This window comes from Agelaius tricolor, unplaced genomic scaffold, assembly GCF_023055355.1.
Source record: "Agelaius tricolor isolate 1412-34295 unplaced genomic scaffold, bAgeTri1.0.p SCAF_31, whole genome shotgun sequence".
Taxonomy (NCBI): domain Eukaryota; kingdom Metazoa; phylum Chordata; class Aves; order Passeriformes; family Icteridae; genus Agelaius; species Agelaius tricolor.
Window position 1 is genome coordinate 743,516 of NW_027269291.1, and position 14,969 is coordinate 758,484.

Consider the following 14,969-nt stretch of genomic DNA (forward strand, 5'->3'; position numbering starts at 1 on the left):
AAAAAAGAAATTAAATTTAAAAAGAAATAATAATAATAAAGAAATTAAAATAAAAAAGAAATAATAATTAAAATATAGAAATAAATAAAAAGAAAATAATAATAATAATAACAAAAGAAATTAAAATAAAAAAGAAATAATAATTAAAATATAGAAAGAAATAAAAAAAGAAAGAAGAAGAAGAAGAAGAAGAAGAAGAAGAAGAAATTAAAATAAAAAAGAAATAATAATTAAAATATAGAAAGAAATAAAAAGAAAATAATAATAACAACAATAAAAGAAATTAAAATAAAAAAGAAATAATAATTAAAATATAGAAAGAAACAAAAAGAAAATAACAATAATAACAATAATAAAAGAAATTAAAATAAAAAAGAAATAAAAATTAAAATAAACCTTTAGAGAAAATAAAACCCCAACAGCCACCGAGACTTTTCTGCCCATTGACCTCGAAATTTTCCCATTTTGGGGAAATTTGGGTTTTTTAAGGGGTTTTCCCCTCCCAGCGGGGATTTCCGTGGGGTTCGGGACCCTTTGCCCAAAATTTTGGGGGAAAATTCGGATTTTTCTCCTCTTTTCACCGCCGGGTTCCGTTTTTTCCTCCTGCCCCAGGATTCGCCTTTTTCGGGTTTTATTTTTGTGTAAAATTCAAATATTGGGCGTCGCCTTTCTGCCCCTGATTCAAATTGAAATTAAAAATCAGGTTCAAAAATGAATTTATTCATCAGAATAAAGCCCGGAAAGCGCTGGAGATGAACTAAAAACCGCTTATTTTTAAACAAAAATTAATTTATTTTTAATTTTTTCGGGTTTTTTTTCCCTCTCTGCGGCAGAGCCCCGAGTTCTGCGGGATTTGGGAATTAAAATTCAGCGCACGGAGCCCTGCGGCAGGAGCCAAAACGCGGCGGAAATGCGCGGAAAATCCGAATATTCCAAATATCCCGAGGGTTCTGAGCGGCGCGGGAGGGATAAAAAAGGAGGAAAAAGCGAATTTTTGGTGCCTTTTTTGGGGTGTTCGGTCCCCGCTGCGCGACGCCCGTCGGGGGCTGAATAATGAATTTATTCCGTGGGTTTGGGGGTTTTAAAAATCTTTAATTTTTTGGGGGGAAAACGCGGTTTGATAATCCAGAGAAAGAGAAAAAAAATTGATTTAATTGATTTAATGAGAAAAGAAAATCTTTGTGCGGAGCTTGAGGCTGGTACAGGAAATAAAAACCTGGAGAAATTAAATTAATTTTTAATTTATTGCATGGTCGGTGTCGTTAGTGCTGGAATTTAATTAAATTTAAACCATAATTTAGCTCCAACGAGGATTTTTTCTGGTTTGTTTTCAGGTCTGAAATGACAAAGTGGCATTAAAAAATGAGAAAAATCGGCAATAATTCGATTTTTGAATGGACTGAGAGGACGAGAGGGGAGATCTTTGTTTTTAGGTGCCAAATGAAATTTTTTGGGGTTTATTTTAGGGGTGAAAAAATGAATTTTTGGTGCCGCCGGGCAGCTCGCGCTTCAAAATTGGGGGGAAAAAAAGCAGAAATAATTCAAATTTTAAATGGACGCAGGGGACGGGAGGGGGAAATCCTCGGGGTAGGGGTCAAATAAAATATTGGGGTTTATTTTAAGGGTTGGAATTGGGGGAAAAAACGGCGAGAGGGGGGAAAAATGGGAGAAAAAAGGAGGTGAGGGGGAAAAAAAAGGAATTTTACAGGGAAGGGAGAGCAGGCGGAGGCCGCCGTTAATGAGGGCCCTGGAATGTTTACGGCGAGGGCTCAAGTTCAATGACAAAATCCTTTGAAGGGGAAAGGGAAAGAGGGGGAAAAGCTGAAATAAAAATAAAATAAATAATAAGAAAAAAAAAAACCCAGCGCAGGTAGAGATTGGGGGGTGGGAATGGAAAAAAAACGGAAAAAATGAAATAAAAATAAAAATAAAAATAAAAATAAAAATAAAAATAAAAATAAAAATAAAAATAAAAATATCCCTAGCCCAGGTAGAGTTTGGGGGGTGGGAATGGAAAAAAAAAACTGAAAAAAACCCCCTGAAATTAAAATTAAAATTAAAATTAAAATTAAAAAATCCCTAGCCCAGGCAGAGTTTGGGGGGTGGGAATGGAAAAAAAAACGGAAAAAAAACCTGAAATAAAAATTAAAATTAAAATTAAAATTAAAATTAAAATTAAAATTAAAATTAAAATTAAAATTAAAAATAAAAATAAAAAATCTCAGCCCAGGTAGAGTTTGGGGGGTGGGAATGGAAAAAAACCTGAAAAAAAAATGAAATAAAAATTAAAATTAAAATTAAAATTAAAATTAAAAAATCCCTAGCCCAGGCAGAGTTTGGGGGGTGAGAATGGAAAAAAACCTGAAAAAACCTGAAATAAAAATAAAAATAAAAATAAAAATAAAAATAAAAATTAAAATTAAAATAAAAATTAAAATTAAAATTAAAATTTAAAAATCTCAGTCCAGGCAGAGTTTGGGGGGTGGGAATGAACTTGGACAAAAGAGAGGAGGGAAAGGAAAAGGGGGAGGGAAATCACAGAGGGGCTTTGGGGGATTTTGGGGGGGATTTTGGGGGATTTTGGGGATTTTGGGGATTTTGGGGATTCCTTGACTGTTTGGGTTTGGGGGAGATTGGGAGAGAGGAGGGGACAGGGGAGGGCTGGTCTAGCCCAGGTTTTAGGGCTGTTTAGGCCGGGTTTTGGGGCTGGTCTAGCCCAGGTTTTAGGGCTGTTTAGGCCGGGTTTTGGGGCTGGTCTAGCCCAGGTTTTAGGGCTGTTTAGGCCGGGTTTTGGGGCTGCTTTAGCTCAGATTTTAGGGCTCTTTTCACCCAGGTTTTGGGGCTGGTTTAGCCCTGGATTTGGGGATGTTCTGGCCCAGGTTTGGGGGCTGGTTTAGCCCAGGTTTTGGGGCTTTTTTAGCCCAGGTTTTGGGGCTGGTTTAGCCCAGGTTTTGGGGCTGTTCTGGCCCAGGTTTGGGGTTTTTTAGCCCTGGATTTGAGGCTGGTTTAGCCCAGGTTTTGGGGTTATTTTAGCTCAGATTTTAGGGCACTTTTCACCCAGCTTTTGGGGCTGGTTTAGCCCTGGGTTTGGGCCTGGTTTAGCCCAGGTTTTGAGGCTCTTTTAACCCAGGTTTTGTGGCTGGTTTAGCCCTGGTTTGGGGCTTTTTTAGCCCAGGTTTTGGGGATGGTTTAGCTCAGATTTTAGGGCTCTTTTCACCCAGGTTGAGGCTGTTTTAGCCCTGGGTTTGGGCCTGGTTTAGCCCTGGGTTTGGGCCTGGTTTAGCCCAGGTTTTGGGGCTGTTCTGGCCCAGGTTTGGGGCTTTTTTAGACCTGGATTTGAGGCTGGTTTAGCTCAGGTTTTGAAGCTGTTTTAGCTCAGATTTTTGGGCTCTTTTAACCCAGGTTTTGGGGCTGTTCTGGCCCAGGTTTGGGGCTTTTTTTTAGCCCAGGTTTTGAGGCTTTTTTAGCCCTGGTTTTGGGGCTGGTTTATCCCAGGCTTTGGGGCTGGTTTAGCTCAGATTTTAGGGCTCTTTTAACCCAGGTTTTAGGCCTGGTTTAGCCCTGGTTTTGGGGCTGCTCTCTCACAGCCTTTGGGGTTGCTCTGCCCCCGGTTTTGGGGCTGTTTAAGCCAGGTTTTGAGGCTGTTTAAGCCCAGGTTTTGGGGCTGTTTAAGCCCAGGTTTTGGGGCTGTTTTAGCCCAGGTTTTGGGGCTGGTTTAGCCCTGGTTTAGGGCTGCTCTTCCCCAGATTTCGGTGCCACTCTGCCCCAGGTTTTGGGCATTTTTTATCTCAGATTTGGAGCTGCTTTAACCCAGATTTTGAGCCGGTTTAGCCCAGGTTTTAGGGCTGCTCTGGCCCCGGGTTTTAGGGCTGTTTTAGCCCAGATTCTGAGCTGTTTTATCGCGGATTTCGAGCCGGTTTAGCCCGGTTTTTCGGGCTGCTCTGGCCCCGGTTTTGGGGCTGTTTTAGCCCAGATTTGGGGCTGTTTTATCGCGGATTTCGAGCCGGTTTAGCCCAGTTTTTAGGGCTGCTCTGGCCCGGGTTTTAGGGCTATTTTAGCCCAGATTTGGGGCTGTTTTAGCCCAGATTCTGAGCTGTTTTATCACAGATTTCGAGCCGGTTTAGCCCAGTTTTTAGGGCTGTTCTGGCCCCGGTTTTAGGGCTATTTTAGCCCAGATTTGGGGCTGTTTTATCGCGGATTTCGAGCCGGTTTAGCCCAGTTTTTCGGGCTGTTTTAGCCCAGATTTGGGGCTGTTTTATCGCGGATTTCGAGCCGGTTTAGCCCAGTTTTTCGGGCTGTTCTGGCCCGGGTTTTAGGGCTATTTTAGCCCAGATTTGGGGCTGTTTTATCGCGGATTTCGAGCCGGTTTAGCCCGGGTTTTAGGGCTATTTTAGCCCAGATTTGGGGCTGTTTTATCGCGGATTTCTAGCCGGTTTAGCCCGGTTTTTCGGGCTGCTCTGGCCCGGGTTTTGCGAGTCTCAAGTTCAACGGCAAAGGGAGGGGGCGGGAGCGTTCCCTGGCCCGGCGCCCCCGGCGCGGCTCCTCCCGGCGTTTTACGAGGATGTCGGGCCCTGCTCGCCCTTTGCTGAGGCCGCCGAGCGCAGCTTTTACAGCCCTGCCCGAGACTGCTCCTCCTCCTCCTCCTCCTCCTCCTCCTCCTCCTCCTCCCCTTCCCAGCTGCGCTTTCCGCTCCGCGGCCGGGACCGCGCTGGGGGCGGGGAGGGAGCTGGGTTCCAGTCTGGGCCATGGATCCCAGTTTGAGCCATCCCAGGCTCCCAGTTTGAGACACAGATCCCAGTTTGAGCCACGGATCCCAGTTTGAGCAATGGTTCCCAGTTTGAGCAATGGATCCCAGTTTGAGCCATCCCAATCTCCCAGTTTGAGCAATGGTTTCCAGTTTGAGCCACAGATCCCAGTTTGAGCCATGGATCCCAATTTGAGCCACGGATCCCAGTCTGAGCCATGGATCCCAGTTTGAGCCATCCCAATCTCCCAGTTTGAGCCATGGATCCCAGTTTGAGCCATCCCAGGCTCCCAGTTTGAGACAGGGATCCCAGTTTGAGCAATGGTTCCCAGTTTGAGCAATGGTTCCCAGTTTGAGCCACAGATCCCAGTTTGAGCCATGGATCCCAGTTTGAGCCATGGATCCCAGTTTGAGACACGGATCCCAGTCTGAGCCATCCCAGTTTGAGCAATGGATCCCAGTTTGAGCCATCCCAGGCTCCCAGTCTGAGCCACGGATCCCAGTTTGAGACACGGATCCCAGTTTGAGCCACGGATCCCAGTTTGAGCAATGGTTTCCAGTTTGAGCCATGGATCCCAGTTTGAGCCATCCCAGTTTGAGCCATGGATCCCAGTTTGAGCCATCCCAGTTTGAGCAATGGATCCCAGTTTGAGCCATCCCAATCTCCCAGTTTGAGCAATGGTTCCCAGTTTGAGCCATGGATCCCAGTTTGAGCCATGGATCCCAGTTTGAGCAATGGATCCCAGTTTGAGCCATGGATCCCAGTTTGAGCCACGGATCCCAGTTTGAGCAATGGATCCCAGTTTGAGACACGGATCCCAGTTTGAGCCATCCCAATCTCCCAGTTTGAGCCATGGATCCCAGTTTGAGCCACGGATCCCAGTTTGAGCCATCCCAGGCTCCCAGTTTGAGCCATGGATCCCAGTTTGAGCCATCCCAGTCTGAGCCATCCCAGTTTGAGCCACGGATCCCAGTTTGAGCAATGGTTCCCAGTTTGAGACACGCATCCCAGTTTGAGCAATGGTTCCCAGTTTGAGCCACGGATCCCAGTTTGAGCCATCCCAGTCTCCCAATTTGAGCCACGGATCCCAATTTGAGCCACGGATTCCCAGTTTGAGCAATGGATCCCAGTTTGAGCAATGGTTTCCAGTTTGAGCCATCCCAGGCTCCCAGTTTGAGCCATCCCAGTTTGAGCCATCCCAGTCTGAGCCATGGATCCCAGTTTGAGCCATCCCAGTTTGAGCCATCCCAGTCTCCCATTTTGGGCCACGTTTCCCAGTTTGAGCCATCCCAGTTTGAGCCATCCCAGTTTGAGCCATCCCAGTCTCCCATTTTGGGCCAGGATTCCCAGTTTGAGCCATGGATCCCAGTTTGAGCCATCCCAGTTTGAGCCATCCCAGTCTCCCATTTTGGGCCACGTTTCCCAGTTTGAGCCATCCCAGTTTGGGCCAGGATTCCCAGTTTGAGCCATCCCAGTTTGAGCCACGATTCCCAGTTTGAGCCATCCCAGTTTGAGCCATCCCAGTTTGAGCCATCCCAGTTTGAGCCATCCCAGTCCAGCCCATGGCTCCCAGTTTGATCCACAGCGTTCTGTGTGACGTCACCTCTCATAACCCCCAGCTATTGGCTGTTGGCCTCTCTGAGGTTGTGACGTCACCAGGGAAAGGCTTCGATCCTGCGGCTCCGCAGGGAGGAAAAATCTGGGGGAAAAAATGGGAAAAATGGGAAAAATGGGAAAAAAAAACCCCAAGGGAGAGCACGGGCGGCTCCGCTCCTCGGGAAGCTGCCAAATATTCCAGAAATCCTTCATTCAACCAAAAACCAGCCCAAAATTAACATTATTTAGGGCAAAATGCAGCTGGAAACCTGGGATTTCTGACAGAAGGAAAAGGCAGGGGGGAAAAGGCGAATTTGGGGTGGGAATTGTGGATTTTGTTCAGCCTTTGGAGAGGCTTTTGAGGGAGTTCCGGATGGGTTTAAAGGTGAGCCTGAGCCTTGGAACAGCGAGATGAGGAACAAAGGAATGGCCAGCGTGGGGCCGGGAAAATCAAATAAAAATAAAATAATTTTTTTTAAAAAAGGGAAATGCCAATGTATTTAACTTATATATTTAATTTCACTCCATTTACTCCGCTTCCGCAACACCAACCCCAATAATTTTGTTTTTACGCGGGGATCTCCCTCTCAGTGCACGCAAAATCTGCGTTGAAAAAAGGCGAAAAAAATTCAATTTTACGGGTGCGGATCCCTGGATTTCAGCACAAACCAGAAGCCGGATTCAAGTGCATAAAACCACCAGCGATGCAAACGGATTTTTTTTTTTTTTTTGCGGGTTATAAATGTTTATACACCTTTTTTCCGAGTATATTTTTGTCAGTTTGATATATCCACACAGGGCTACAGCGCCTTTAATCGTGCATTATTTATACACCGGCAGAACGAAGATACAGAAAATCGCAAACACAAAAATCGCGGGGTGGGAGGGAGGAAAAGAAAGAGGTAAAATAAAGCTAAATATGTGCGTGTGCGTATGGGATTTTTATATAGAAACGCTCGAAAAAATTCAAATAATAATAATAATAATATTATAATATAATATAATAATAATAAAAGTAGTACGTGCCTTTATAAATGGGTGCCTACATCGCTCATAGCATGTCCTGTACATTCCATTTCCTGTAATTAATTAACACGCGGCAGCTTCATTTGTTTATTTATCCCCCCCCGAATGTGTCCCTGACCATCCTGCCCGGCTCCGGGGGCATTTTTTAAAACCCTTTTGTTGTTCCCAAAGCCCGGATTCTGCCAGGAGCGGTTTTGGGGTGAATTCGGGGGGTTTTGGGGTTGGTTTGGGGGTCTTTGGAGCACTCTGGGAGGTGCCGGGAACAGGGGAGGGTCCCCTCATTTGGGGGGTCCTGGTGACAAACGGGGGGTCCCGGTGACAAACGGGGGGGGTCCTGGTGACAAACGGGGGGCCCTGGTGACAAAAGGGGGGTCCCGATGACAAAAGGGGGGTCCCAGTGACAAACGAGGGGTCCTGGTGACAAAAGGGGGGTCCCAGAGTCCCCAGTGACAAACGGGGGGGTCCTGGTGACAAACCCCAGGTGTCCCCTTCACTGCCCAGGGGACAAAAGGGGGGTCCCGGTGTCCCCAGTGACAAACGGGGGGTCCCGGTGACAAACGGGGGGTCCCTGGTGACAAAAGGGGGGTCCCGGTGACAAACGGGGGGTCCCAAAGTCCCCTCACCCCCCAGGGGACACTGGGGGTCCCTGTGGCAAAAGCGGGGTCCCGGTGTCCTGGTGACAAACCCCAGGTGTCCCCTTCACTGCCCAGGGGACAAAAGGGGGGTCCCGGTGTTCCCAGTGACAAACGGGGGGTCCCCGGTGTCCCCCTCACCCCGCGCGGGACAAAAGGGGGGTCCCGGTATCAAACGGGGGGATCCCGGTGCCCAATGGGGGAGTGCTGGTGGCGAAAGGGGGTCCCCAATGTCCCCCTTGCTCCGTGGGTGAGAAACGGGGGTCCCTGTGACAAACGGGGGGTCCCGGTGTCCCCTCACCCGGCGGGTCACAAATGGGGGGGTCCCGGTGCCAAAAAGGGGGGTCCCGGTGCCAAACGGGGATCACGGTGTCCCCTTCACTCCCTGGGGGACAAACGGGGGTCCCTGTGACAAACGGGGCGTCCCGGTGACAAAAGGGGGGTCCCAGTGACAAAGGGGGGGTCCCAGTGTCCCCTTCAGTCCCCGGGGGACAAATGGGGATCCCTGTGACAAACGGGGGGTCCCAGTGTCCCCTCACCCGGCGGGTCATAAATGGAGGGGGGTCCCTGTGACAAACGGAGATCCCAGTGTCCCCTCCAGTCCCCGGGGGACAAATGGGGGGTCCCAGTGACCAAAGGGAGGGTCCCAGTGCCAAACGAGGGCTCCCAGTGACAAAAGGGGGGGTCCCTGTGACAAAGGGAGGGTCCCAGTGCCAAACGGGGATCCCGGTGCCACTCTGGGGTCGCGGTGTCCCCTTCACTGCCCGGGGGACAAACGAGGGTTGGTGTCCCCTGGTGCCGAGCTGGGGTCCCGGTGCCACGCGGGGGTCCCGGTGCCAAACGAGGGTCCCTGTGCCAAGGGGGGGGGTCCCGGTGCCGAGCTGGGGTCCCGGTGCCACACGGGAGTGGCAGTGCCCCGGTGCCAGACGGGGATCCCGATGACAAATCAGGGATCCCGGTGCCACTCGGGGGTCGCGGTGTCCCCTTCACTGCCCGGGGGACGAACGAGGGTTGGTCCCGGTGCCAGGCGGGGATCCCGGCGACAAATCAGGGATCCCGGTGCCAAATGAAGGATCCCGGTGCCAAATGAGGGATCCCGGTGCCACACGGGGGTCCCGGTGCCACACGAGAGTGGCAATGCCCTGGTGCCAGGCAGGGATCCCGGTGCCAAATGAGGGATCCCGGTACCACACGGAACTGGCAGTGTCCCGGTGCCAGGCGGGGATCCCGGTACCAAATGAGGGATCCCGGTGCCAAACGAGGGATCCCGGTTCCAGGCAGGGATCCCGGTTCCAGGCAGGGGATGCCGGTTCCAGGCAAGGATCCCGGTTCCAGGCAGGGGATGCCGGTGCCCCGGAGCCCCTCAGGGGGTGGCGGCGGTGCCGGCCTTGCCCTTGGCCAGCACCTTCTTGTCCTTGACGCGGCGGTTCTGGAACCAGATCGTGATCTGCCGCTCGCTCAGCCGCGTGGCCAGCGCGATCTTGCGGCGCCGCTCGCGGGTGATGAAGCGGCCGCGGGCGAATTCCTGCTCCAGCTCCCGCAGCTGCCCCTTGCTGTACGGAACGCGCTTCTTGCGGGCCCGCCGCAGCGAGCAGCCCTCGGCCGGGCACGGCACCGAGCCCTCTGCCGCAGCGGGGACACAGCGGGGACACGGGGGACAGCGCGGGGACAGCGGGGACACGGGGGGACACGGGGGGACAGCGGGGACAGCGGGGAGAGCGGGGAGAGCGGGGATAGAGGGGACAGCGGGGACACGGGGGGGACAGCGGGGACACGGGGGGGCAGCGGGGACACGGGGACAGCGGGGACAGCGCGGGGACACGGGGACAATGCGGGGACACGGGGGACACGGGGACACGGGGAGACAGCGGGGACACGGGGACAGCGGGGACAATGCGGGGAGAGCGGGGATAGCGCGGGGATAGAGGGGACAATGGGGACACGGGGACAGCGCGGGGACACGGGGGGACAGCAGGGATAGAGGGGACACGGGGACAATGCGGGGACAATGCGGGGACAATGCGGGGACAATGCGGGGACAATGCGGGGACAATGCGGGGATACGGGGGGACAGCGGCGATAGAGGGGATAGAGGGGACAGCGGGGACACGGCAGGGACAGCGGGGACACGGGGACAGCGGGGATAGAGGGGATAGAGGGGGGACAGCGTGGGGACAGCGGGGACACGGGGACAGCGGGGACAGCGGGGACACAGGGACAATGCGGGGAGAGTGGGGACAATGCGGGGATAGAGGGGACAGCGGGGACACGGGGGGACAGCGGGAATAGAGGGGACAGCGGGACACGGGGGGGACAGCAGGGACAGCGGGGACATGGGGACAGCGGGGGGACAGCGGGGATAGAGGGGACAGCGGGGAGAGCGGGGACACAGGGACAGCGGGGGGACAGCGGGGATAGAGGGGACAGCGGGGAGAGCGGGGACACAGGGACAGCGGGGAGAGGGGCACAGCGGGACACGGGGGGACAGCGGGAATAGAGGGCACAGCGGGACACGGGGGGGACAGCGGGGGGACAGCGGGGATAGAGGGGACACAGGGACAGCGGGGAGAGGGGCACAGCGGGACACGGGGGGACAGCGCGGGGACACAGGGACAGCGGGGACAGCGGGGATGGAGGGACACGGGGCGATAATGGGACACCGGGGATAGAGGGGACACCGGGGATAGAGGGGACACGGGGGGACACGGGGGGATAACAGGGACAGCGGGGGGACAGGTGGATAATGGGATACGGGGACACAGGGGGACAGCGAGACATGGGGGGACAGAGGGGACACGGAGATGTGGGGGAATAACGGGGACACGGGGATGGAGCAGGGACAGCGGGGACACCGGGGGATAGCGGGGGACAGAGAGGGGACACCGGGGACACCGGGGGATAACGGGGGACAGTGGGGACACGGGGGGATACAGGGGGATAGCGGGGACACGGGGGCACAGCGGGACACGATGGGGACAGAGCGGGGACATGGAGGGACACAGGGGACACAGGGGGACAGACAGGGGTCACTGCGGGGTCACTGCGGCCCCCAAACCCCCCAGCCCAGCCCAGCCCAGCCCAGCCCAGCCCAGCCCGGCCCAACCCAGCCCGGCCCCGCCCGCGCCCCCCGGGCCGAGCCCGCCGAGGTTTGAAATTGGTCCCTTCTGGTCCCTCCTGGTCCCTTCTGGTCCCTCCTGGTCCCTCCTGCCACTGAAAGGTTTTCCAGATCCGAATCCTCCCTCTCAATATCTAAAAAAATCTCTTTTCTATATTCTTCCTCTCGATATTGAAAGGTTTTGAAATTCTCTATTCTCCCTCTTGATATTTTTAAAAAAAATCTGTTTTCTGTATTCTTCCTCTCGATATTGAAAGGTTTTAAAGCTCGACATTCTCCCTCTTGGTGTTTAAAAACATTTAAATTCTATATTCTTTCTCTTGGTATTGAAAGTTTTCAAAGTTCTGTATTCTCCCTTTCGATATTTAAAAAAAAAATTTAAGTCTGTATTCTCCCTCTTGGTATTGAAATATTTTTAATTTCTATATTCTCCCTTTTGAAGCTCTGTGTTCTCCCTGTCGATATTTAAGTTTTTTGCAGTTCTGTGTTCGGTATTTCAAGGTTTGGGTTTAATTCCCCGCATTTTTTAACTTTTCCATCCTGGGGAGCCGGAAATGTCACGGGGGACCCCCGAGAATGTCACGGGCTGGAGCCCGAATGTCATTTTCTGAACCCCGTAATGGCTCATCTGTACCCCCATAAATGTAATTTAAATCCCAATAAATTATCATCTGTACCCCGATAAATGTAAATTAAATCCCAATAAATTATCATCTGTACCCCGATAAATGTAATTTAAATCCCAATAAATTATCATCTGTACCCCGATAAACATAATTTAAATCCCAATAAATTATCATCTGTACCCTGATAGAAGGGCATTTGAATTCTGATAAATGATCATTTGAATTCCGATAAATGATCACTCGAATTCTGATAAATGATCACTCGAATTCCGATAAATGATCACTTGAATTCTGATAAATGATCGCCTGAATTCCGATAAATGATCACTCAAATTCCGATAAATGATCACTCGAATTCTGATAAATGGTCACTTGAATTCTGATAAATGGTCACTCGAATTCTGATAAATGATCATCTGAACCCCCATCAATCACCCGCTGCCTCCCTGCTCGGAGTTAGAAATGGCCGTGATAAATTAAATTAAATTAAATTAAATTATTATTGTTATTATCCTTGTTATCATTATTATCATTATTATCATTATTATTATCATTATTATTATCATTATTTTCTGATCCCCGACCCGCTTTGCCTCTCAACCAACCCCCAGCACATCCCGAACCCCCCGTACCCTAAACCCGACCCAGAGCCCAAATCTCCCTACCCAAAACCCGACCCAGAGCTAAACCCGCGCTAAACCCGGCTCAGTTTAACCCCGACCCAGAGCCCAAACCCGCCCCAAACCCGGCTCGGTTTAACCCCGACCCGGACCCCAAACCCGCGCTAAACCCGGCTCGCTTTAACCCCTGCCCGGACCCCAAACCCGGCTCGGTTTAACCCTGCCTGGACCCCAAACCTGCGCCAAACCCGGCTCAGTTTAACCCCGACCCAGAGCCCAAACCCGCGCTAAACCCGGCTCAGTTTAGCCCCGACCCGGAGCCCAAACCCGCCCCAAACCCAGCTCAGTTTAACCCCGGCCCGGACCCCAAACCCGGCTCAGTTTAACCCTTGGCTGCCCGCGCCTGGTTCTCGTTAACCCCGGCCCCCAATCCCGCGCTAACCCCGGCCGGGTTTAACCCGGACCCGGCGCCCAAACCCCCCAACCCCGGCCGGGTTTAACCCCTCTCTACCCACACCCCATAACCCCGGCCGGGTTTAACCCCTCGCTCCCCGCACCCCGGCCGGGTTTAACCCCTGGCTCCCCGCACCCCGCAGCCAAAGGGGTTTAACCCCTCGCTGCCCGCACCCCCAGCCAAAGGGGTTTAACCCCTCGCTGCCCGTGCTGTCGGTACCTGCGAAGTGCGGCTTGAGCAGGAATCCGGCCGGGCCCTGCTCCTTGGGGCAGCACCTCTGCCCGGCCCAGCCGCCGCCCAGCGCCCAGGGCTGGGGGCAGCCCCCGAACCCGCCGGGCTCCGGGCCCAGCAGCGCCTCGGGCCGGGGCTCGGCCAGCGCGGGCACCACGGGCACGTCCAGGTAGCCCGGGACGGGCGGGTAGGGAGCGCCGTAGCCCGGGTAAAAGGCGAACTCGGCCGGGCGGCTCTGGAACTCCTCGGTGCCCCCGGGCGGCTCCAGGAACTTGTCCGGGGCGGCCGGGAAGGGTCCCTGGGGGCTCGGGGCCGCTTTGAGCGAGCCCCGGCCCACGCGGCACGAGTAGAAGCCGCCGCCGAAGCAGCCGTAGGGCAGCGGGGCCGAGCCCGGCGGGGCCTTGGGCGGCTCCGGGGGCGGCTCCGGGGGGAAAGCGGGGTTCATCCCGGGGGGGGCGGCGGCACCGGGAGCAGGAGGAGGAGGAGGAGGAGGAGGAGCGGGGGGAGGAAGGAGCCCCCGGGGCTGCGCGCCCCCGAAGCCGCCCGGACCAAGGAGCCCCTCGAGGCCCGGGGGCTGCATCGGGGGCGGCGCGGGGGCCGGGGCATGGGGAGAGGCGGCGGAGCCACCGGCGCTGCCCGACGGGGGTCCCCGCTCCCGTTAAAAGGCCTCGGGCCGCCCCCCGGAGCCGCTTTTTCGGCCGGCCTGACGCAACGGGAGGAGGGTGCGCTCATTGGCTGGGGGGGAAAAGGGAGGGAGGGGGGAGAAAAAAAAAATTAAATAAAAAAAATTAAATAAAAAAAAAAATCAGTCGGTGTCCATAAAGAGCTGGAGAAATTGCGAAAATGGTTTTATTGCCTGGGGAGAGGAGGAGGAGGAGGAAGAGGAAGAACAGGAGGAGGAGGAGGAGGAGGAGGAGGGGGGAACCCCCCCCCTGCGGGCGGCGGGCGGGGAGTCGGAAATAAAAAATAAAAAATAGAAAGAAAAAAATGAATGAAAAATAAAGATTAAAAAAATAAAGAATAAAAAAATAAAGAATAAAAAATAAAGAATAAAAAATAAAGAATAAAAAATAAAGATTGAAAAATAAAAAAAAAATAAAGAATAAAGATTAAAAAATAAAGAATAAAAAATAAAGATTGAAAAATAAAAAAAAAATAAAGAATAAAGATTAAAAAGTAAAAAATAAAAGATAAAAAAATAAAGATTAAAAAAAACTCCAAAAATAAAAAATAAAAAATAAAAACATTAAAAATGAACCATAAAAAATAAAAAAATCAAACATTAAAAAAACCCATTAAAAAAAAACCATAAAAAATAAAACATAAAAAATAAAAAATAAAACATAAAAAATCAAACATAAAAAAATAGAAGGTAAAAAATAAAAAATAAAGATGCTGCGGGGAAGGCAGAGGTGGGGAAATGGGGGAAAAGAAGGGAGAAAAGGCAAAGCTCGGGACAAGCAGGAACGGCGGGCCCAGAGTGGAAAAATCCGGGCTGGGCTTGAAATCACCTCGATCTTTGATCTTTGATCTTTGATCTTTGATCTTTGATCTTTGATTTTTAATTTTTGATTTTTGATTTTTTGATTTTCGATTTTTGATTTTCCATTTTTTGCGTGGTTTGCTCGCACTCGGACCCGGGAACGGGGCCCGCGCTCCCTCCCAGCCTCGCCTCCCCTTCCTCGGGCCTTTCCTGCCCTCCCAAAATCCCCAAAAATCCCCAAATTCCGCCCTCAGGGCCCTGCGGGTCAGGAGGGAGAGGAAAATTTGAATTTCCTGGCACTGCGTGAGCGCCTGCACCTGAAATACCCGAATGTGCAGGGCCTGCCTTGGTTCCAGCTCAGCGCTCAGCCGGAATCACCTGGAACCGGGAAATTCCTCCCGGTTTCACCAATTCCTCCCAATTTTCACCAATTCCTCCCAT

The 14,969-nt window shown here is 52.1% G+C and overlaps 2 protein-coding genes across 2 annotated transcripts; both read right to left on the reverse strand.

The window, feature by feature from the left end:
• Nucleotides 1-9,362: 9,362 nt before the first annotated feature.
• HOXB13 (homeobox B13) lies at nucleotides 9,363-13,625 on the reverse strand. Its single transcript, XM_071451166.1, has 2 exons — nucleotides 13,034-13,625; nucleotides 9,363-9,622 (listed from the first exon to the last, which is right to left on the reverse strand). Exons 1-2 carry the CDS (start codon nucleotides 13,623-13,625, stop codon nucleotides 9,363-9,365), a joined length of 852 nt encoding a protein of 283 aa, XP_071307267.1.
• On the reverse strand, nucleotides 10,330-10,989 carry LOC139601738 (amelogenin-like; the record flags this gene model as incomplete). The annotated part of the gene is made up of 3 exons (XM_071450975.1): nucleotides 10,911-10,989; nucleotides 10,660-10,733; nucleotides 10,330-10,386 (listed from the first exon to the last, which is right to left on the reverse strand). Coding segments are annotated over exons 1-3 (210 nt in total), but the record flags the coding sequence as incomplete, so codon positions are not given.
• Nucleotides 13,626-14,969: the final 1,344 nt, after the last annotated feature.